Source organism: Astatotilapia calliptera, chromosome 7, assembly GCF_900246225.1.
Source record: "Astatotilapia calliptera chromosome 7, fAstCal1.2, whole genome shotgun sequence".
NCBI classification, from domain to species: domain Eukaryota; kingdom Metazoa; phylum Chordata; class Actinopteri; order Cichliformes; family Cichlidae; genus Astatotilapia; species Astatotilapia calliptera.
Genome location: NC_039308.1, coordinates 43,578,394 through 43,602,305, shown reverse-complemented (window position 1 = coordinate 43,602,305; position 23,912 = coordinate 43,578,394). Strand labels below are relative to the sequence as shown.

The 23,912-nt window shown below is 46.1% G+C and overlaps 1 protein-coding gene and 1 long non-coding RNA gene across 3 annotated transcripts; both read left to right on the top strand.

Annotated features, from left to right (window-relative positions):
- The first annotated feature begins 258 nt into the window (after positions 1 to 258).
- Positions 259 to 7,106, top strand: LOC113026318 (BTB/POZ domain-containing protein KCTD9-like). Of its 2 annotated transcripts, XM_026174968.1 has the most exons (12): positions 260 to 416; positions 548 to 669; positions 975 to 1,018; positions 2,163 to 2,256; positions 2,628 to 2,686; positions 2,756 to 2,884; positions 2,958 to 3,025; positions 3,104 to 3,199; positions 3,468 to 3,617; positions 3,941 to 4,046; positions 4,157 to 4,290; positions 5,972 to 7,106. In XM_026174968.1, the coding sequence occupies exons 1-12, from the start codon at positions 369 to 371 to the stop codon at positions 6,086 to 6,088; spliced, it is 1,167 nt and encodes a 388-aa protein (XP_026030753.1). In that variant the 5' UTR covers positions 260 to 368; the 3' UTR covers positions 6,089 to 7,106. The 2 variants fall into 2 exon arrangements, with proteins under 2 accessions (XP_026030752.1, XP_026030753.1); XM_026174967.1 differs by having other exon boundaries at positions 259 to 416; positions 2,628 to 2,884.
- A 10,693-nt stretch (positions 7,107 to 17,799) lies between these two features.
- On the top strand, positions 17,800 to 20,881 carry LOC113027420 (uncharacterized). The gene is made up of 3 exons (XR_003273049.1): positions 17,800 to 17,975; positions 18,764 to 18,866; positions 19,781 to 20,881. It is a non-coding gene; the product is annotated as an uncharacterized LOC113027420 (long non-coding RNA).
- The last annotated feature ends 3,031 nt before the right edge of the window (positions 20,882 to 23,912 follow it).

The window sequence follows — 23,912 nt, the reverse complement described above, 5'->3', positions numbered from 1 at the left end:
ATTTTAATCATTTGATACATTTCTAACTTTGTTTTATTTTTCGTGTTCAGTTATTTGCTTCACTTTTTTCTATTTGATTCTAAATATTGATTCTAAATATAAATTCTGTTACTTTTAATTTGTTAGTTGGATACTTTTTTTTTTTTTAAATCTTTAAGATAAAATATACTTTAATTGTCCCTCAATCCGTGAGGGACAGGCCCCGCCCCCTGTTCACTGATTGGCTGTCGGTCTCCAGTCTGGCCCGCTGATTGGCTCGCTGGGTGTCTGAGCGGATTGTGGAAGAGGAAAGGGAGAGCGCTTGTAGCTGTGGCCGAAGGAGTTCCTTTCCCGGGCGGGAGCGGCCGGTTCGACTGAAGCTGTTCGCTATGAGGAGAGTCACGCTGTTCGTTAACGGCACGTGCACGAACGGGAAGGTAAGCTATAACCGTGAGGCGGGAGTCTGTGTGCTGGCGGGGACAAAAATGGCCTGTTCCCGCTCCAGCACGCCCCCGGATCTCTCGGCGGGCGGAAGCGGTAACGGTGCGTTTTGTCCGCGAGCGCGCAGGTGGTGGCCGTGTACGGATCGCTGGAGGACCTGCTGTGTGTGGCCGGCTCCAAGCTGGGCATTCGAGCCTCCAATGTGTACAACGGGAACGGCGGTCTCATCGACGACATCGCGCTGATCAGGTGAGGGGCCTGTGCAGGTGTAACAGTGAATCCACGGAACTGCAGAGGCGTTCAAGGTGTTTCCACCTGTGAGCGGTGAAATGTTCCTGTGGAGGGCAAAAAGTGACGCAAGTGACAATAAAAACCGGGCACATAGATATAATCCCTTTTTAATTTTAGATCATTTTAATGATTCCACACTTTTGTTTATTTATACCTTATTTTTTTATGTTTATTTAATATGCAAGTATATGCCTGCCTTTTTTGTGTGTTTGTTTGTTTTGAGACAGCCCGACCATCACTGTTTCCTATGTTTGTGTGTGCAGAGACGATGATGTGCTCTACGTTTCTGAGGGAGACTCATTTGAAGGTGAGTGTGATAACCTGCAGCCCAGGGGTCAGAGGTGTGCTGCTGGGGTGTTTTTGACTCTGAGCTCAGAGTGTGCAGAAGTTCCTGCACATGCTCTGAACTTGTACACACAAACAAAACAGTGAAGAAGGCGCAGCAGCGCCTCTTCTTTCTCAGGAGACTGAAAAGATTTGGCATGAGCCCCCGCATCCTCAGGACCTTCTATCACTGTGCCATTGAGAGCATCCTCACTGGATGCATCACCACCTGGTATGGCAACAGCACCGCCTACAACTGCAAAGCTCTCCAGCGAGTAGTGCGGTGCTCTGAACGGATAATTGGAGGTGAGCTTCCCTCCCTCCAAGACATCTACAGGAAGCGCTGCCTGAGGAAAGCGGGGAGGATCATCAAGGACTCCAGTCACCCCAGCCATAAACTGTTCAGACTGCTTCCATCAGGAAGGAGGTTCTGCAGCATCCGGTCCCGTACCAGCAGACTGAGAGACAGCTTCTTCCATCAGGCCATCAGACTGCTGAACACGTCATAGACACCTCAGCTTCACTACTGGAACTTCAACATTATGCACTCCACACTGTATATAAATGCCACTTGTTTTGCACATATTCAACTCTGTATATTTTATATATTTTATTATTATTATTATTATATAATTTTTTTATTTTTTTTTTTACTATTTAATTTGTAAAAATGTGTACACACACACACACACACACGTAGGAAAATATTTAGTATACACATCCAGAAATGCATACACTATTATATATTGTACATATATTTATTAGTTTCAGGTTGGCCATTCTTGTATTTTGCTCGTTTGTGTTGTTGTGTTTGCACATCTCTGTTGCTTGTGGGGCTCGCACACAAGAATTTCACTCGCATGTGCTGTGCCAGTGTGCCTGCACATGTGATGTGACAAAAGTGATTTGATTTGATTTGTTTTGTTTTGGGGTTTTGTTTTTTTTTGTTTGTTTGTTTGTTGTTGTTTTTTTTTTCTTTTCTACTCTGACATCCAAATGATGTCCCTAATCTGACACATAAGCCCCACCCACCTTTTGTGCAGACTTCCTGTTGGTGTCTGCTGGTAAAAGAGCTGATTGGACTCATGTTTATTGCACTAATGCTACTTGTGCGCTCACCTGTCCAGATCCTCAGGATGACCCCAGAGGCCCTGATAAGGATCAGACTCACACTGATTGGCTGACTCTCAACGTCGGTGGACGCTGCTTTACGACGACGCGGTAAGCATAACCGTCGTCACGGCAGGTTTTACACTGATTTAAATCGGCTGTTTTTGTTTTCGTGATGACCTTAATAATCAGTCTTTAATGACGCTCAGCTGTCAAAGTCAAAATCTTTAAAAGTGGAGTTGGAGGTGCTGTAATGTGCAGAGTGACATGCTGGGGCCGCTGTTGTTCCACAGCGATGCAGAATATCCAGATTATTCTGTCACTCACCTGAAGGCTGCTGATGGTGATCAGAGGCTGCTGATCAGCTTGTCCTGAGCTTTATTACAAATTTCATGATTTTGTTTCTGTGAAGCTGAACCTCCCTGACGTGGAGGGTTAAAGGTCATTGTTAATCTGTATCTTGTGTGTGTTTGCTTGCTCAGGAGCACGTTAGTCAGTAAGGAGCCGGAGAGTATGCTGGCCCACATGTTCAGAGAGAAAGGTGAGCACAGCTTCACTTCAGCAGGAAGTGGTGCATGTGCAGCGTGCTTTAATCATGCGCACGTTTCAGACGTGTGGGCGAACAAGCGTGACCGCCAGGGCGCATACCTGATCGACCGCAGCCCGGACTACTTCGAGCCCATCCTGAACTACCTGCGGCACGGACAGCTCATCATCAACGAGGGGATCAACCCCCTCGGTACGCCACATAAATTCACAGCGCCCGTTCAGCCCATAGACACAGCCTGCTAACAGTGTTCTTACCTGTGCAGGTGTGCTCGAGGAAGCCCGCTTCTTTGGGATCGAGCAGCTTGCCGAACAGCTGGAGGCCCTTATAAAGGTGGGTGTGCGTGCGTGCGTGCGTGCGTGCGTGTGTGCGCGTGCGCGTACTCTGCTGTGATTGGTATTTTGTGTTCAGTCCTCTCAGCCTCCTGACGATCACTCACCTTTGACCCGGAAAGAGTTCATCAGGTTCCTGTTGGCCACGACCACAAAGTCCGAGCTGCGCTGTCAGGTGAGCACTGTGTGTCTGTGTACCTGGTTGTCATGGTAACAACAGCATTAGCTGAGATTAACCCCTGGGAACCAAACAGTTCCTCTGTGAATCGGCCATTCTGTGTTTGGTCGAGTTAACACTCCCTACCTGCTGGTTACCCACAGCAGCTACCTGACAGGTGAGGGGGCGTGATCACCTGTGCTCAGATTATCTTGGCTTGGTCAGGCATTTGAAGACACCACAGGTAACTTGAGTAACAGTGGGCGCTCTGTGGGTTTTGTTTCAGGGTCTGAACTTCACCGGTGCCGACCTTTCTCGTCTGGATTTGCGTTACATTAACTTTAAGATGGCCAACCTGAGAGGAGCCAACCTGACCCACGCTAACCTGAGCGGGGCCAACCTGGAGCGAGCCGACCTGTCCGCGGCCTGCCTTGACGTGAGTCGCCGCCCACCATCACCTAATTGTCGTGTACAATAACTCTGAGCCCTCAAAGTTTCAACAGCCCAGGAGATCTCCACAGCTCTGTTAGAAACTGAACCCAGATCAGTTTAATTTTCACAATCTGATGATTCAACCTGGTGTCTGAGCACCTGGGTGATCATCTGTCACAGTCTGAATGACCTGCAGCACTTTGACACTTGTTTCTGATCACTCTTCTGGGTTCAGATCGGCAGGTGGGACAGGTGTCTGCTGTATCTGGCTTTGATTCCTCTGTCAGAATCGTGTGTGTGTGTGTGTGTGTGTGTGTGTGTGTGCAGGGTGCCAACCTGCAGGGCGTGAAGATGCTGTGCACCAACGCTGAAGGAGCGTCGTTGCGAGGCTGCAACTTTGAGGATCCTGCAGGAGTCAAGGCCAACCTGGAGGGTGAAGCAGCCAATCACAAACCATCTATAGATAAACGCACAGACACTGGTTGTCGTGGAGAGAGAGAGAGAGAGAGAGAGATTTATATTTTTGTGTGTGTGTTGGGTCAGGGGCCAACCTGAAGGGTGTGGACATGGAGGGAAGTCAGATGACGGGCATCAACCTGAGAGTCGCCACGCTAAAGAATGCCAAATTGAAGAACTGTAACCTGCGGGGGGCGACTCTGGCTGGGACTGACCTCGAGGTCCGTACAGACATGCACACGCACACTCACACGTGAGGCTGGAGTTCAAAACAGATCTGACCTGTGTGTCCTGTTCACATTGATGAGCTTGATAAATGTCTCGCTTCCTAAACACATCACACTGCAAGTGCCTGTGCCACGCTGAATCAGATGTATTTTCTGTGCGGGAAGACTGACTGAGCCATGGACTCGTGCTCGGTCCAAATGCTAAAGATGTGATTTAATCTGACCTGTAACATTAAAAAGCTGATGACGCAGCTTCAGTCAGACATGATCACTTCCATTCTCTTCTAATGATCCCACTGAGGGTTACGGGGGGCAGCCTATCCCAGCTGTCTTGGAGAGAGAGGCGGGGTATGCCCTGGACAGGTTGCCAGTCTAACACAGAGACAGACAACCATTCACATCTATGGGCAATTTATAATCACCAGTTAAATAGAGCTGGGCGATATAAGGTTTTTTTCATATCACGATATGTTTTTTTCATTTCAGGCGATAACGATATCTATCACGATATAAGCCAAATAACTATATTTGTAAGATTTAAATGTACCGTTGCTCACGAGTATTGTTTTGATTTAAATATTCATTTCCCATAATAAGTTCAACAGGGTAGATGTACTTAAGGAACATGAGACTTTTTCAGATAAATAAAGGCAAATATTGCAAACTACACAAAAGGCAGCCGCTAAAGCGTTTAAGTTTCAAAATAGAACAAACGAAACAGACTAAATTGTCAATTCCACTTAGAAACAAAATATTAATTCTAAAAATAAATCTTAGTTTGTTTTACAGAAGAACAGACAAAACTGACTAACTTTTGTCAATATCAAATAAATTGAGAACTAAAAGGAAATTCTCGATCTCTCCTTGTTGTATAGCTGAGCTTTTCAAACAGTTTTAACAGTTACTTTAGTCTGACAAAAGCCGAATGACGAATTAGCGCTTCCAGTCAGAGATTGAGCATGCACCGCTTTATTGTATTTCCAGACTTGCTTTCGGCACAATTTACAGTGCACGCTACTGTTTTTTTTTTTTTTGTCAGACTTGAAATAGCCGAAATACCTTCACACTACGGAACTTCTATGGCTCTTCCGTTCGACAATCTCTCCGGCCTTGGAACCATCATGTTTTCTCTTCGGTAACCTTCGGTCACGCTCTCGGTTGATTTTTCTCTAGTCGGCACACTCATTTCCTCAGTTACCCAGGCGGCACGGCGGCTGGCTGCTTCCCAAACAAATACACATGTGCGGCTTGGCACTTGTGCTGTACATAACAAGTCACCTGATGTGACGCTGCGGCTGTGATTGGTTTGGCTCTGCGCTAGTTTATTTGGATTGGCTGTTCTTCCTTTTTTTGTTAAGAGGACGAGCGGTGAGGTCTATCGCAATAGTTTAATTTTTCTATCGAGAAAAAGTTATTTTGCAATACATATCATCGTTCTATCGCCCAGCTCTACAGTTAACCTAACCCCACTAACTGCACACCGTTGGACTGTGGGAGGAAGCCGGAGTACCTGGAGAGAAGCATGACTAATATAATTTAATTGGCTCCATTTATTCAACTTAAGAAATCTTCAGGAGGTGGAGGAGACACAAATGCATAAAAACTTCAATGAGCTCCAGAAATGCACGGGCTGTCCGTGATGCTTTCAGGTTCATTTTCTCTCTTGTTCCTGCAGAACTGCGACCTGTCCGGCTGCGACCTTCAGGAGGCGAACCTGCGGGGCTCCAACGTGAAGGGTGCCATCTTTGAGGAGATGCTTACGCCTCTACACATGTCTCAGAGCGTGCGGTGAACCCGTTTTCCATAACCATGTACACTCACAGTGCCACACCGACCATTGAATGCCAAACTTTTTTTTTTCTGCTCTCGACCCAAAAAAGTGGGTGAGCCACAAAATTAAAACCTGCTGTTCCTACTCTGAAGCTTCTTCACAGGCGGTGGCTCCTCTTCGTTCTGCTTTAACCTCCTTAAACCCAGTTTAGGCTCTTTGTTCTCTTAGCTGCTGCTGAGCAGTTTGATGTTGTTGTGGGAAACTGCTGCCACCAGGGGCGTGCCATGCTTGGCTTACTGTGATGCTTGGGCGAGTGGACCGTGTCAGAAACGTCCACCTGAACACCAGGACCCGTTGGATCCCAGTGAGATGTTCGGTGTTTTGCAGAGGCTTTAATGTTGTGGCTGCTCATAACGTCAGCTTTATTTCAGCATTTTCAGACACGTCTGAAGTTCTGATGCGTGCAGTATTTCTTAATTTTATTTATTTTTTGTAAATGTAACGCAGGTTTGTGGTTGAGGATTGTATATAGTATATTTTAAAGGGGACCTATTCTTTGCATCACTGACAGTTCATAAAAAAAAAAACCTTCATCACAAACTAGGCCTCAGTGCAGCTCCTGAGCTCTGTGATGTTCCTCAAGGATCTACTCTTGGTCTTATTTTTCATTATACCTGCTTCAAATCAGTGAGCATTTCCCTGTATCATGTAGATGCAAACAGAATTTCATGTCAAAGAGTTTCATGGAAGAAAAATGAGGATGAATGAGAAGTCAATCCTGATCACCCCCTTCAGTGTGGTGCTGGGACCAGCTTTACCTTCCTCATGTCACCTCTGAGCGGCTGATTTCCCCTCGGCGTGGGAGGTGCAGCAGGCTGAAATAAACTGGAATGAGCCTTTAATAAGAAGCAGAAACAGGTGTTGTTGTAATAAAACATAAACGTCAGTGTTTCTGAGATTTTAGTGACTGTCAGGAGTGAGGCAGGGTGTCTCCTCTGCTCTTCATTATGTTTAATAAATCTGTTGTTTCTTAAGTTTATCACCCTCTGTGTGTTTATTGGACCAGAACTGAAATGTCCGAATTGGATGTTTCTATCTGCATGAACCAAATCAGTGATTACAGGTTCCTGTTTTCTTATTTCAGTTTATTCTTATTTTCTTTGGTTTTTCTTTAACTTTGATGTTAGTAGGTTTTTCTCAGAAAGTTTGCACCTTAATGCCGTTGGCAGAGTCTGAAAGCATGGAGGATAAATCTCAGACCTGTCTGATGCTCGTGCCTCATCAGTGTGCCATCTGACATCGATGAGCACATTCAGGATTCACACGTACAAAAAACCCCACACGATTTAAATGACTCTTCATTTTCTCCCTGAATGGATGCAGGATGTAATCTGCTCTGTTTGCTAGCAGTCTGGTGTCTGCAGTAATTATTTTCACATGGCAGACATGGTAAGAGCTGCAGCTGATTTCATTTTTCATTAGGTTGGCTAAGCATTTGACCATTGTTTCAAAGTTCACCTTGAAAAAAGTTCCAAGAAACCACACTGAGTAATATATCATATGAAAGGACACTGAGAGAGCTGAACAGCACGCCTTATTTCTTTTTTTAAAAATCTGTGTTTTTACAGCTTATAGGAACCAAAGATTTCAGCCAATGTGCTCCTGTCATATGTGTACAGATAATAAAATACACAGGTTAGCATGTAATCAGCGATTAAGTAAACGCTTTAGTTTATACTGAGTCATCTCTCAACTTCACAACAATGTGTTAGTCCTTGGGGTACATCCCTGCTTTAAAACATTTTTTTCAGTGCAACATTATGACTTCACAAAGATTTATATACAACACTAGATTTCCATATTGATATCAACACAAATGATCCATGAAAACTGATGTCAGCAGGCGACCTCAGCATGTTGTAATTAAAACAAAACTAGTATAGCTGTTTTTGGGTGAACCCAGTGGGAAAGGACTTAAGATAAGATGACCTTTATTAGTCCCACAGGTGGGGAATTTGTTTTGTTACAGCAAAAGTGCAAAGTTATGTAGCAGAAATTAGAAAACACTGGAATGCAATAAAATACAATAGAATAAAATACTATATACAATAGAATAGAATAATATATACAATAGAATAAAATAGAAATACAAATACTATATACAACGGACTAGGACAATACAAAAATACAACTTCATCAGAAGAATTGCACATATAGCAGTCTATTGCACATATGTGGGTTTGTTGATCAGCTGCAAAAGTCTTTGTTGTGGAGTCTGACAGCAGTGGGGAGGAAAGACCTGCGAAATCTCTCCGTCCCACACCGTGGGTGCCACAGTCTCCCACTGAAGGAGCTGCTCAGTGCTGTCACAGTCTCTTGCATGGGGTGGGAGATGTTGTCCAACAGTGATGACAGCTTAGCCACCAGCTGTCACTCACCACCTCCACTGGGTCCAGAGGGCATCCCAGAACAGAGCTGGCCCTTCTGATCAGCCTGTTCAGTCTCTTCCTGTCCCCAGCAGAGATGCTGCCGCCCCAGCAGACCACACCATAGAAGATGGCTGAGGCCACCACAGAGTCATAGGTCTTCAGGAGTGGGCCCTCCACTCCAAACAACCTGAGTCTCCACAGCAGGTACAGCCTGCTCTGCCCTTTCCTGTAGAGGGCATCTGAGTTATGAGTCCAGTCCAGTTTGTTGTTCAGATGAACACCAAGGTACCTGTAGCTGTCCACAGCCTCGATGTCCATACCTCGGATGTTCAGTGGTTGCAGTGGAGGATGTTTGTGGAGGGCGGTGAAAGAGGCGAAGCAGCGCTACTGGAGGAAACTAGAGTCACAACTCCAACAGAGTGACTCTAGGAGCCTGTGGCGGGGACTAAGGACAATAACTGACTATAAAGCACCAACAACCGGTATGACGAACGCGGCCGTGACTCTGGCAGACGAGCTGAACACTTTCTATGCTCGCTTCGAGGCTGCAGCTAAGGACTCCAACAATGCTAGTACTTGCGGCGCTAACAGCTGCAGACAGGAAGATACTGCCAGCACCGGAAACGTGCTCGTCATCTCCGAGCATGAAGTAAGGAGAGCCTTCAAGAGAGTGAACACCAGGAAAGCAGCAGGACCAGACGGCATCCCAGGTCGTATTCTAAGAGACTGCGCATACCAGCTAGCTCCTATGTTCACTGAGATATTCAACATCTCTTTATCTCAGTCGGTGATCCCCACATGCTTCAAAGAGTCCATCATTGTTCCTGTCCCGAAGAAACCCCACCCTGCTTCTCTCAATGACTATCGCCCTGTAGCTGTCACCTCAGTAGTGATGAAGTGCTTTGAACGCCTGGTCAGAGACTTCATCATTTCTTCACTACCAGACACACTGGACCCACTACAGTTCGCTTACCGTCCAAATCGTTCCACAGACAATGCCATCTCTCATCTCCTCCACACATCACTCACTTGGACACTAGAAGGGGGAATTATGTTAAAATGCTCTTCATAGACTACAGCTCTGCATTTAACACCATAATTCCCTCCACACTCACCACCAAGCTGGAGCATCTGGGACTCAGCTCATCTATGTGTCAGTGGATCTCCAACTTCCTAACTGGCAGACCACAGGCAGTAAGGATGGGCGGACATGTCTCAGCCTCCACCACTCTCAGCACTGGAGCCCCCCAGGGGTGTGTTCTGAGCCCCCTGCTGTACTCTTTGTACACATATGACTGTGTGGCCACTACCAGCTCCACCACCATCATCAAGTTTGCTGACGACACCGTCGTGGTGGGCCTGATCTCTGATAACAACGAGACGGCCTACGTGAAGGAGATTAGGAATCTGGAGAACTGGTGCCAGAGGAACAACCTCCTTCTAAACGTCAGTAAGACAAAGGAGCTGATAGTGGACTTCAGCACTAAGCAGGAGAGGAACTACCAGACCCCCGTCATCAACGAGTGCCCAGTGGAGAGAGTGGACAGCTTCAAATACCTCGGAGTTCACATCACGCAGGACCTGTCATGGTCCTGTCACATCAACACCGTGGTGAAAAAGGCCCGACAGCGTCTCTACCACCTCAGACGCTTGAGAGACTTCCAACTGCCCTCCAAGGTGCTCAGGAACTTTTACTCGTGCACCATAGAGAGCATCCTGGCGGGAAACATCTTAACCTGGTTCGGGAACAGCACCATGCAGGACAGACGAGCTCTACAGAGGGTTGTGCGGTCAGCTGAGCGCACCATCCGCTCCGAGCTCCCTGACCTGCACTCAATCTACAGCAGGCGGTGCCGGACCAAGGCCAGGAAGATCGTGAAGGACCTCAGCCATCCCAACAACAGACTGTTCTCTCTGTTGAGGTCAGGAAAGCGATTCCGCTCCCTGAAGACCAACACAGAGAGACTGAGGAGGAGCTTCTTCCCGCAGGCGATACAGTCTCTCAATCACACCACCACACAGTACTGACCCACACATATGGTTCTTACACACACACTGGACTTTCTGGACTTTGTTTTCACTTCATCACTTAAATCACTTTAAGCATATTTGCACTGCACAAGACATAATGTGGATTGCACAACACTGGTCACTATATTCTTCATTTCCAGTTAATACTTGTACAGCTGCTGTTATTGTGTATATATTTATTTATTTATTTATATTTCTTCATACATTCTTATTTAGTTCTATATTGTGTATTTTGTTGTACAGTTATTTTATTTTCAACTTTAATTTATATATTTTATCTTATTCTTTCCCAGTTAAATTTACCCTTCATTCTAAATTGTGTTGTACAGTTATTTCATTTTTTATATTTTATATTTTTTATTCTTATATTTTATTCCTTCCTAGTTAAATTTACACTTTTTAATTTTTCAATATTTATTTCCTATCTTATTTATCAAGGGAAAATTGTATTTAGTAGTCAGTATAATCTTTTAGTGATAGAAGTTTGCATATGGTAGAATACTGCATGTAATCACTTGTGTGTAGAAGTATATAGTTGGTGGCATATTGAAAGAATGTCTCATCCTAGGAGGTCTGTAACATTCTAGGGTGTTCACCCCCACATCCTAGAAGCATGGGAGAGGTCGTACCTTGTTTTATTGTTTTATGGTAGGATTAACGTAGCTACGTCTGTTCTAGTCTAAGTGTTTTAACTGCTGGACTTCCTCACCGTGTTATCTAGGGTGAACCATCTAGGGTGGGGGAGACTACCCTCTTTGTGACCAAGGATGTACCTTTTGTGCTTTCATGACCGTTTGATCAGCAGGACACACACACACACACACACACTGAAGTATAAAATAAAGACAGGGGCAGTTTCTTAGCGCGAGTCTCTCTGTCTGGAGACTGCCCTTGCTAGCAAGAAGTTCTGTGTGTTTCTCTTCTCTGAGTCTTTACTGAAGAAGTGTTTTAAAACATTTTCCTTAACATTATTCATAGCCCTTTCCTTTTTTTTCTTTAAGTCACGAGCAGTTGTCTAAGCATTTCACTGAATATCGTACTGTGTATGACTGTGTACGTGACAAATAAAAAATTTGAATTTGTTTGTGCCTGCGGAAGTCTACCACCAGCTCCTTGGTTTTACTGGCATTGATCTGGAGGTAGTTCAGCTGGCACCAGTCCACAAAGTCGTGAGTCAGTCCTCTGTAGTCCTTGTCGTCCTCATCAGTGATGAGGCCGACTATTGCTGAGTCATCAGAGAACTTCTGCAGGAAGCACTTGGTGGAGTTGTGGGAGAAGTCTGCCGTGTAGATGGTGAAGAGGAACGGAGCCAGAACCGTTCCCTGTGGACTTAATTGGCTGTCAGGTGGCAAAGGAGCAAAGTTTTTAGTAGAGACTCAACAAGCACAAACTTAGAAAATCATCGTATCTGCTAAAAGAAGAACGAGCCAGGAGAGAGCAGCAGTCTGTGGTCTCCACCTGCTGAACCTTTCCCTTGTGCCTCACCAGCCCACACAAGTGTGATTGTAGAAAAAGCCTTTGACAAAGTCAGCTGGTCCTTCCTTTTTTTGCAGCTCTTTGGAAAGTCATTCATCCAAAAAACAAGAAACTCTCCAAACTGAATAGATTAATTTCACTGTATCAGTTTACCCATCTCCAAATATACTCTCAGCAGTCCTCAGAATCAGATTTTTGGACACAGATTTGTAAACATACAATTGTAATCACAAAAAACAAATTTACAACCCTTTCAGTTCAAATCCTCCACAGAACTCATATCACACATCACAGGGTGAATAAAATGGGCTTCTCTGATTCTGATATTTGCACTCAGTGTTCTCAAAACACCACAGACACATATTTCTTGCACTATGGATCTGCTCGCCTGTTTGGCATTTTTGTTGTGAAATTACTCAAACACATACCTCCATGTTTGGCTGCAGAGTCCCATTATCTCCTCATTTGTGTTTACTGAGAAAACCTCAGTCATCCAACCAAAAAAGCTAAACACATACTCACCACTCTAGCCATTGGTGAGAAAATAATACCTATTAATTAGCAAAATAAACAATCCTTTAGCATTAATGATTGGTTGAATCTCCTAATTGAGCTCTGTTGCCTCTGTTATCGAACCATGGTCTCTATTCATTAACTCATTAGATGTAACTGTAGTATCTTGATTTTGCATGAGATTGAATTGGACACAAGTAATTTTCCTTTCTGAGAATATTTTAATCACTGACTGGATTTATAAAAATGTACTAATTACATTATCATCACTGATATTATTGATATAAATGGATTGTTCTGTGTTATTAACTCTTCCATTCTGGAAGGATTTTTCTTCTTGCAGGCAGCGACTGATCTCTTGAGGGGTCCCGGGAGGAGTTAGTAGGGTTTCCTATTGGTTTTGTTCCAATGGAGGCTGTATGGTTGACCGGTACTGGCTAGCCTGTGGGGGTGCTTGGACTAGCAGCTTTAGTGGAGGAGCTGAGAAAGCCTGAGCTCCACGCTGCTGGACCTGAAGATGTGGCCTGTGATGTTTGCAGTGGAAGGAAACGTAAAGCCACCAGGGTCTGTGGGGCCTCCTACTGTGAGAAACACCTCCAACCTCACTATGACTCTCAGACTTTCAAAACACCAAAACTTGTTGAAGCTTCCGTGAAGCAGATCCGCTCTCATCACAATGAGGTGATGAAGATTTTCTATCATGCTGTTTACATTTGTATTTGTGTATCTTATATTAAACAATGAATCAGTGAGATGAAAGACATCTTTGGGTATAGATAACACGAGTCAGGCCTGTGATGGTAACAGAGGTGATTACAGGTTTGAGCTGCAGCGCTCAGGAAGAGCCAAAACTTCATGTTCACCCTTAAAATGTTGGGGCAACTGTCATTCTCAGCAGGTGAAACTCAGTGTTTTGCTCCATGTATGAAGGGAGGGGAGTTACTTTAAACCAGTTTAGTGTGTCTCAGTGTGTCATACCTTCTGAGTTTGTAAGACGTTTGAATGAAATCAAATGTGTTTTTGTTTTTTTTGAGTAAATTCTTCTTTATAGTTTTGTACTCCTTTAATATCCTGGGAAATGTAAATATGTTTTAAAACAAACTGATGACGTATGATTACTGGACATTTTTAAAAGTGCTGCTGGATGTAAAACCTGGGTTTGCCTGCAGAGGGCAGCATCACCACCCTGAGTGATGATTTACTGTGAGTAAAAGATTTAAAGAGTCACAGGTTGGTGGTGTTCTTGTTGTCCTGCATGAACATGATTATGAGCTGAGCAGCAGTTTGTTGCATTGCGGTTCATTTTTAAGGTTTCAGCAGGTCGTAAAAAACAGTGAATTCAATTTCCTCAGAAGAAGAAAAAGAAATTATGAAAAGTTTATGGAAACAATATTTTTGTGGCCAATTTTCTTTAGGGAAAACCTGAAATGAACTCCACAAATAAACCTGGTGAGATGTATTTGTAGACATTATTTTTCCTGAGTCATCAAAAAAGTTTCTGGTCATCTGGATATTAAGTGGGAGAAATGTTCCATCGTCAATCAAGTGACTTCTTGAGTTTCAGCTGACTGCAGGTTTCCCCAACCTTACAAATTTTACATATTTCACTTTGTAAGGTTTCGCAGATTTCACAGGTTTCCCCGATTCACAGATGGAAACTGACCTCATTGTTCATCAGTGGTGCTAGTTTCAGTCATTATGCAAATGTACTGTTTATAAGGTTGGAACCCTGCAGTCAGCTGAAACTCAAGAAGTCACCTGGATGATTAAGCATGTATCAAGACGATTGTTCCTGAGTAATAAGAGTGCAGCTGTGAGTTTGTAAAAATGCAGGTGTGTACTGTTGCTACAGAAAACCACAGTAACCACACTGAAATCCTTGAAGTTCTTCAACGGGAAGTCTTTCAAACAGCAGCACAATCTGCAGACACCATCACGTCTTCCCTCTGATCTGTTCCCAGTTGTTCCCATCCCGGCCTCAGAGACGCAGGGTTGGCGTGATTGATGACCTCCTTGGATGAGGTTTATTCACTTGAGAATTTGAGTTGTTTCAATTGCTTTCTTCACCTTTTAGTTCGGTGTGATCTGTTTTAAAACAGCTGATGAGTCAATCACTCAGTCCATTCAAACTGTGGACTTTGAAGCTAAAGGCTGGTCACCACTCCAGGCTCGGGTTTAAGTAGGTAATCCTCAGATGGATCTACCACCACCTCGCCTGTCAGTCAGCGGTAGACTTCAGCACTGCTGGTAGATGCTCGTGCCACGATTGTTTGTTTCACCTGTCGTTGTTACTCGTCTGTATTCGCAGGTCTCTGATCATAAGTCAGGATTGAACTGCATGGGATGGGGTTTCAGGACTGCTGACGGCTGGTTTCATAGGCCACCAGTTCTGCTCAGCGACGGTTGCTCACAATGGGTGTGGATGGCCTCCTGTACTGCTGTCAGACCTCGTCTTCTCATCTCAGACTTCTTCACAAACTCAACTCAGGGGAAATGTTTAAGATCATTGAGTGAATGTCACTTTTAGTGAGTAATGTAGAAAAAGTCACTGCTTAAAGCTGAGCAAGATAATCTAAGATATTAAAAAAGGTCTCCTGACCCGACCCAGCAGCGTCCTGTTGATGCCTGTTTCAGGATCTGGTTTCTGTCTGTGGTCTGTTCCTGTAAACAGGAGGTCCTCAGAAAGCAGTGTGAGCCCGCTGGAGCCAGAATATGATGATGATGATGGTGGTGGTGGTGGTGGTGGTGAAGGAGGCGTTTCTCAGCGTTGCTGCATCTCCTCATTCTCGTCCAAACATATCGGACAATGTTTAGATGGGGAAATTAGGCTGGTGGTGGAGGAGCTTGATTGGTGGTTTGTGGTTAAGAGACAAGAGCATTGTGTCCAATCAGACTTCAATGCACATGTGTAAACCACAGGCTACAAACAAACACAGTGCTTCCTCTTCCTGTTTGAGTCGTTTTTGAATTAACCATGGAGCTCCGGGTCAGAAGGTTGGAGTGGGTGGAGCCATTAGTGCAAAGAGACTCACAGTGTAAAGGCTGTGGACTGACGTCATGATCTGGATCCATGCGCTCCTGTGGCGATGCAGCAGAGGAAGCTGTGGGTGTTTTCATGGAGACAGAGCTGGTTTCTGTTTGGACGGTCAGCTCTGAGGAGGGGAGAAAATGCTCGGCGTGGGTGGAAGTGTTTGAGTTTGAATGCTGTGAGCACAGCGATGTGCTCCTGACCCGTTTATGTAGGTCCACCGTCTTCATCAGGAAGAGCCGAAAACTTCCTGCCACATGACCGTCAACAACGTCCTGTTTGTGACCTGGATGAGGCTGTGGTTATCACGTGACTGACTGCTCACTGAGCTTTCAGCAGGGCTGGGGTTAAGGACCGACAACATTCACGGCTGCTCGCTGCAGGTGTCGCTCAGGGTCTGCAGATGCTGCACATCTGCCACCTGCCCTCACGCATCACTTCCTTTCTGTGTGATCCTTCAAAACATGATCAATACCAAAGTTCCCCAGCTTGTTATTCTGAGTGATGTCATCTACATCCCCGATTTACATCACTGTGTGTGTGTGTGTGTGTGTGTGTGTGTGTGTGTGTGTGTGTGTGTGTGTGTGTGTGTGTGTGTGTGTGTGTGTGTGAGATGACAGCAGCCCACGCAGACATGTGCTCAATATGACGTGAGTCAGTGCCACGTGTGTTACCATGACATCAGTGGAACAACAACATGTCAGAGTGTTCCTTCTTACCTCCTTCTTCTTTGCTGTTTTCATCTGGTTTGCTTCTTTGGTGTCTGTTTTAAACCCGTTTGTTGTAATTTTTGTGGATTTTTGACTGTTTTGTGTCTCTTTGAATCTCTTTGGTCACATTGGCTGGTACATGCCTACAAATCAGATGTGTTTCTAAGACCAAAACAAAGTGAATGTCAACTTCACAAAAGCACTCCAAATCAAGCAGCATATGTTCGTTTACCGCTGCCAAAAGTTCTGAGAGAGGAAACTCCACCTTCAGAAGTCTGTGGACACCTCAGTTATGTGGAGAATCCACAACACTCCTCAGAAATGAGAGAAAATGTTGTTATTAATATGGTGATGTCATACAGACAAAATAATCCACTGGATTCATATTTGTTTTCCAAATCCCAGCAGAGCAGGTGCTTTCCTGCACTGTATATAAAAGATGGACACAACTATCATGATGTCGTTCACTGGATGTGACTACTTTGTATGGATGGATTTTGTATGTCTAGCATCCTAGACTGTGTGGGAGCATCACACAGACACACCTTCCTGCTAACATAACATGTAACATCCAATCAAACTCAAATTTCACTCACTACTGAAGTGGAGCCTTCTTGGACGGTCTGCTAGTAGAGTAACCTCACAGCAGCCATATTATTGGTCACATGATGTCCAACAGCGCAAACACAGCCCAGGGGTCTAGTTCAGGTGAAGCTAGCTAGCAGCTACATCGACCTGTGTCACCATCCACCTCTCCATCAAACTTTAAGTGTTAATGTGAGTTCTGAAAATGTTATGAAGGAAGGGGAAAATTATCAATAAAGATCGGAACAGTTTGTGTATCAAGCTGTACATATGTTTATTAGTTTTAACATGGGAGTCTATGGGAGTGAACTCACTGCTGCCTCTCCTGGGAACTAGAGGAACTGCAGGGTTTGGCACTAAGCTTTTTACTGCTTCAGTCACTGTCTGCAAGTGTTCAGGTAGGACCCTTCTCCTTAGTTTGGTTGCCGTGATGCCTCAGTGTGGGTGGAGGCTTGTGTCCTTGTCTGTCTGCTGTTTTTTTGTGGGCTTTTCTTTGTTTCTGGTTGGAGCTTTTTTCCTCTTTATGGTTGTTTTCTATCCTCTGTGTTTGTTGGCTGGCTTTCTCTGTTTTGTGTCTTTCATGAAACCTGACTTGAGTTTTCAGCTGAGTTCCTCCCACAAACTTTTTGCTCTGTGCCGATGAACTGAATTATTAAATGTTAATAGCAGATGGAGCTTTTATTGTGTGTGTGTGTGTGTGTGTGTGTGTGTGTGTGTGTGTGTGTGTGTGTGTGTGTGTGTGTGTGTGTGTGTGTGTGTGTGTGTGTGTGTGTGGGATGTGGCTTCTGGAACATTTTCTTCAGGCCAAATAAAGCTGCCCATGTAAACTCCACATTCCTGACTCTGCGGTGCGTCTGACTTTCTTTATGGAGGGAGGAGGCTATCTATGTGTGTGTGTGTGTGTGTGTGTGTGTGTGTGTGTGTGTGTGTGTGTGTGTGAGTGTATGTGTGTCTGTGTTTTTGTGTTTGAGTGTGTGTGAGGTTCACACACTTTGTGCTGACTGCAGTGAAAGCGGAGGGTCAGGGATAGTTAGACCTTGTCCTCTCTGCAGACTGAACAACTGGAACAACTCTGAAGATCTGGGAAACTACAGCAGCTACATTCACTACTGCGAGTACTGCAGTACAAACCTGAGGTACTTCATCTGCACACCCACAGACAAACCTGCTGTTCACTTTGAATTTAATCTTTCCTGAAGTACTGTCTGATACTTTGATAAAATACACTGCAGTCCTTACAGTACTTAGAATGTACTTGTACTCCTGGGTGTAGCAGTTCCTCAGACGCCTCCCTTCCTGCACTCTGGAGACTTTTGAGACTGAATCTGTTCTTTAAACTAACCTTTAATCAGTCTGAGGACAAGTCTGCAGCCCATGTGACCTCAGGACATGTGCTGAAAGAACCACACACAAAAACACTCACACACACTCAGAGGTGAATTACATGCGATGAGAGCCCACACAGGGAGGATGACACTGAGGCAGCATTATGGTGCGTTATCACGCCGCCCTGCAGGAGCTCTGTGATTACAGAGCAGCCAAAATTACACTCTGACTCTGCTGAACTCCAGAAAACCTGCAGGCAGGTCCAGAGTTTCAGCACACACACTAGCACACTAGCACACATACACACACACACTAACACACTGACACACAAACAATGGCAAATTCTTTTTTCAAATCAGACCTCCACATAAACGTCTCTACAGTGCTTTTATTTTGAAAACCATGGCTTTAACTTGAAGCAAATGCATTACACAAGTCTAAACTAGACCTGCCTTTAATGTACGTGTGTTTTCACCCAACACCTGTGTGCATTGTGTGGCTCACACTGGCTGATGCTCAGTCTGGTGATATTACAGAGCTGCTGCAGTGTCCTGACAGAAGGTTTTACTGAAACTCCATGTTTTTGTTTCCACCTCAGATGATTTTCAACATCTCTGTTATTGCTGGGTTTATGCATATCTGAATAGTCTGCTGGATGGAGATGATGGTACAGAACCTGGATCATAACTGTGCCGGTGAAGGTGAGCCTGAGCCTGAACCTGAGGACGAGATGTACTCTCTGTGCTCATCTGTTGATTAACACTTTTTCATTAATTTTTTTTTAAACGTAACCTTTTATATCCGGTTTTTAAGTGATGACGTGATGAATTCTGCTTCTGGGCCCAAACTACCCTGCGTTTAATAAGGCTGTTGTGTATTTATGTTTTAATGCTTTGTATCTTGTTCTATTTAATCTCAACAAGCCCCTAAACCAGTCAGTGATCACTGTCAGCCTCTCACGGTTTTTATTATTATCGCTATTCATTTTAAAGCGCCATTTTTAAAACCTTACGATTTAACTACAGCACAGCCCATGCAGCAATATATTAATGACTAACCTCGTATTGTGGATAGATTATCTCAGTTGTTCTCCTGGCTGAAGTTTGGTCCGTTTACAGCATCCTGCCATGCGATTGCATTTGTCCCGAACCTTCGGGAACCCTCACGTTAACTTTTATTGAGTGGAAAAAAGTTAGCATTCACCCTCCAGCTTGAGTGTTTATATTATACTAACATAGCTGTGTCACTAGCGATCGTGTAGCACATCATTATATACCAGCTAGCCCAACTTCAGTAACCCTAAGAACATCACTGCTGTTTACTTTCCTGTCTTCATTTATGTCGGGAGTGATAGAGCTGTACGTCTTAATTTGTTTCGGAAATCCCTCAGTCAGAACATGGTGTGTTATATTTAGATGGAAGCTAGCAAGGTAACTCCCTGCTAACTTCTAACGGCATTAAATTTCATAAATTCGGATTTCATGGATGCCTGGATGTTAAACTTAATTGTTACACTGGCTGTGAAATGACCTCTGAGCTGCTCAGACGGTCTGTCTCAGCCTTCAAGGTCACTTCAGCTCTAATTTGCATAACATGGTTTGTTGGCTTCCCGCAGCTGAAGAGGACCTGGAAAGAACAACCCCAAACATGCAGCACACTATGAAACATCCAGCTGTGCAAGATGAGCAGAAACACCACAGCAGGAAAACTCTGACATGAAGTTTGAGTGTTCCAGCAGGACAGAGACTCAAAATCATAGCCACAGGTGAAATATTTTCCAGGCCACAAACGCAAGTCCACGTACATTAAACTCACCACGATCTTAAAGAAACCTTTTATTCAACAACACCTGTGTGAGCATATTTAGGGTCAAACATCTGCATCCACAAACACATGGCAGGAAACGTGTGCAGCCTTTCTTTATGACAGTATAACGCACTCTAAATGAGTATGAATTTAACTGCATCAGATTCATTGTAAGGTGTTTACAGTTTTCTGTTTGTTTTTGTTTTTTGTTTTTAATTTTTATGGGCGCTCTCAGGATTTTATTTTTATTGCATAAATAAACTGAACATTGAGCTGCTTTGAGTTTAGGGACTGGTTCTTATACAGTGCTTTTCTACTCTGAGCACTCAAAGCACTTTACACAACTTTGGCCTCTTTCACACATTCAGACTCTGTTGGATGCAGCTTGGTTTTGGTCTTGTCCGAGGATATATGTCATGCAGACGGGAGCAGACGGGGATGGAACCTAAACCTTCTGTTTAATGTTTGCAGTTTTTTACTTCAGCTCTTTTATCCTTGTGTTGTTTCCTGTGATGTGCACTCTGTCTACTTTGTCACTTTGAGGCTGTAAATCTAATAAAAAATTATCTTTGTGTTTTGTTTGCCTGTTTTTAGGTCCTCTAAATCACTGTGGTCAGTTGTGCTGTACAGACTATGCATGCATGTACCTGTGTTAAAAATACTCTGTATACTCTGCTGACTGCTTCAGTATGAAAAGCAGTGATGGATGTTCCAACAAGATCATCTTCTGTGTTTTTGTTCCTCCTGCGAGTCACGTACAATGTTTGTGTCACGATCCTGGGTCTTAGGACCCAGTGTTTTGAGTTCTAGTTCATTTTGATGTTTATAGTATGTTTAGCTCATTAGGCCTCCTATGTTGATTTGCTTATTAGTTCCCCCTTGTGTTTCAACCCATGTTAAGTCTCCCCTGCCCTTCATGTCTCTCTGTGCCCCCTCTGTTCTGTTTATGGTGTGTCTTTGCATGTTTGAGTTTCTTGTTTTCTGTCACCCTGCATTGTGCATTATGTTCTCATGGTTGGTCTTTTGTTACTCCCTCTAGTCTAGTCTCTTGTGTTCAAAGCTGAGTATTTCCCTCTGTGTATTTTGGTTCTTAGACCTCTGCCTTATGGTTTGTCTCTGTTTCTTAGTTGCTGTCTCCACTGTGTCTAGTTCGCGTCTCTGTGTGATACTTCCTGTTTTACTTTGAAGGTCCATGCCTCATGTGAGTGTTTCTAGTGTTGCGTCTCTGTCTCGTCCAGTCCTGATTTCTCCCAGCTGTGCCCTCCTTCTGTGTCTCATTCCCTCGTTATCCCTCTGTGTATTTAAGCCCTGTGTTTCTCTTTGTCAGTGTCGTAGTCTCCATCATAGCTGTGTGATTTTTCCCTGTGGCTCCTTGTGCTTTAGTTTTCCCAGTTTAGTTTATTTTGTATTGTTTTTCGTGTCCCACTCCACGCCAGCAATAAAGCTGTGTTTTTTGAGTTTACCTTTTGTCTCTGTGAGTTTGCGTTTGGGTCCTACTTTTGCCTGCACACAGCCGTACTGTGACAGAAGACTACGACCATTACATGGACCCAGCAAACCGCTCTCAGCTGCGTGAGCGTCAGGATGCTGCCTTTGCTGAGCTAGAGGAGGAGCTCCGCTTGAGGCCGTGGCGCACTCCTGACTACGGGCGGATTTTCCGAGGAACGCGGCTGGCTCTCGGTGGTCCCCGGAGCTGCCGAAAGCCCCCACCTGCCGCTTCACCTGCACCCAAGCCGCGGCCGCTTCAGGTGGGAATTCTCCGCGTCCCTTCAATTGCCCACGCTCCAGCCTCCGTGTCGCCGTTCTGCACGCCGGAGGCTCGGCTATTCTCTCCGCCCGCTTCCCCTCCCCGTAGGAAGCGGCGCACACGCCGCAATAAGATGGACCATGTTAAGCAACTCCCGGTGGTGAGTAACACTGATTATCCTTCTTCCGCTTCTCTGGACATTAAGAACAATAGACACACTCCTGATCCTGTCGATGTGTCCCTGATGGACGATGACATAGACTGGGAGAAGTTTTTTCATTTTGCTCCCTCTGAACAGGGAGAAATCACAGACAATAAGCACTCGCCAAAGGCTGTAAATGCTGTTAAAGGGAAAACTGTGAACCACTCTACCAGGTCAAACACACTCAGTTCCGGTTCCGTCTGTTCGGGTTTTGTCAGGTCCGGTTCAGTCATCCCCAAGTCAGCTCACTCTACAACTGTCAACCCAAGGATTTCAAAAACTATTAAAACAAGGACTGCTAATACTAAGACTGCAAAACATGAAGTGGACGGCGGGTTCATTTTTGATAGATCTGTTTTTGTCGACCCTGAGCCTGCTGTTTCTAAGACTGTGTTTTTTCTGAGCCTGCTCCTTTTCCTGCTCGTGTTTCTCCTCCCGGGGCAGCTCGGGCCCAGCGTACCTCTGCACCCGTACCAGTTCCTCGGGTGGGGGAGGCTGAGGCCCAGTTGGTCCCCGCTCTGGTTTCCAGGCCGGCTGAGGCTCTGTCCCTTTCTGCACCCGTACCAGCTCCTTGGGTGGGAAGGGCAGTTGCCCAGCCGTTGCCGGTGCCTGTTCCGGTCCCCAGGGTGAGGTCAGCCAGGATACAGCCCGTCTCCGCACCCGTACCTACTCCTCGGGTGGGAGTGGCTAGTGTCCGGCATGTGCCTGCGCCCGTCCCTGTTTCTACTAAGGGCTCAGGAGAATTCGGTCTGCAATCCACACCGCCATCACTACTGCATGCCTTTCAGTCTTTAGCTCAGTCATTAGCGCTGTTAGCCACCCAGTCCATAGTAAACTTTCCCGTGCTTCCGTTAGCTCAGCCCTTAGCCCACTGTGCAGCTCAGCCAGCTCCCCATTGTTCAGCTCAGTCATCTGTTCCGTCACCCACTCAGCCTTCTGTTCAGCCGGTGGTCTCTGCACCTACTGGTCATGCCACGTCAGCTGGTGGTTCCGGAGAACCACACCAGCCTCATGCCTCGTCCGCTGGAGGGCCCGAGGAGCCCGTCCAGCCTCATGCCTCGTCCGCTGGAGGGTCCGAGGAGCCCGTTCAGCCTCCTGTCTCCGCTGGAGGGTCCGAGGGGCCCGTTCAGCCTCCTGTCTCCGCTGGAGGGTCCGAGGGGCCTGTCCAGCCTCACGCCTCGTCAGCTGGAGGGTCCGAGGGGCCCGTTCAGCCTCCTGTCTCCGCTGGAGGGTCCGAGGGGCCCGTTCAGCCACCTGTCTCCGCTGGAGGGTCCGAGGAGCCCGTCCAGCCTCACGCCTCGTCAGCTGGAGGGTCCGAGGGGCCCGTTCAGCCTCCTGTCTCCGCTGGAGGGTCCGAGGGGCCCGTCCAGCCTCACGCCGCGTCAGCTGGAGGGCCCGAGGAGCCTGTCCAGCCACCACCTGCGACCGCCTCGTCGTCGCCTGGTCCGGCTGCATCCGCCTGTGCTTCTGCTACGCCTGGTCCGGCTGCATCCGCCTGTGCTTCTGCTACGCCTGGGCCAGCCTCTGCCTCTGCTTCAGCATCGCCTGGTCCTGCCTCTGCTTCAGCGTCGCCTGGTCCTGTGCCCTCCAAGCCTCGGCCGGTACGCCTGACACTTGGGCGCCGCCGTCGCCTTCCGCACGGCCGGCCCCCTGATCGCCATCGCCTGAGTTGCCGCCGTCGCCTTCCGCACGGCCGGCCCCCTGACCTGTTTCCACCCCGTCGCCTTCCGCACGGCCGGCCCCCTGACCTGTTTCCACGTCACCGCCGTCGAGGTCGGCCCCCTGAACCGTTTCCGTGTCGCCGCCGTTGCCCTCCGCACGGACGGCCCCTTGATCAAATGAACTATGGACTTCTGGACCATCACCCTCCGGGTCGGCCCCCTGAGGAGTTGTGAACTGTTCCCTGCGCTCCTGTGTTTTTGATGGACATTGTGTTTTTGTGGCTTTGTTTCTGGCCCTCCGTCCTGGACCCCCGCCGCCCGCCCTGGGTGG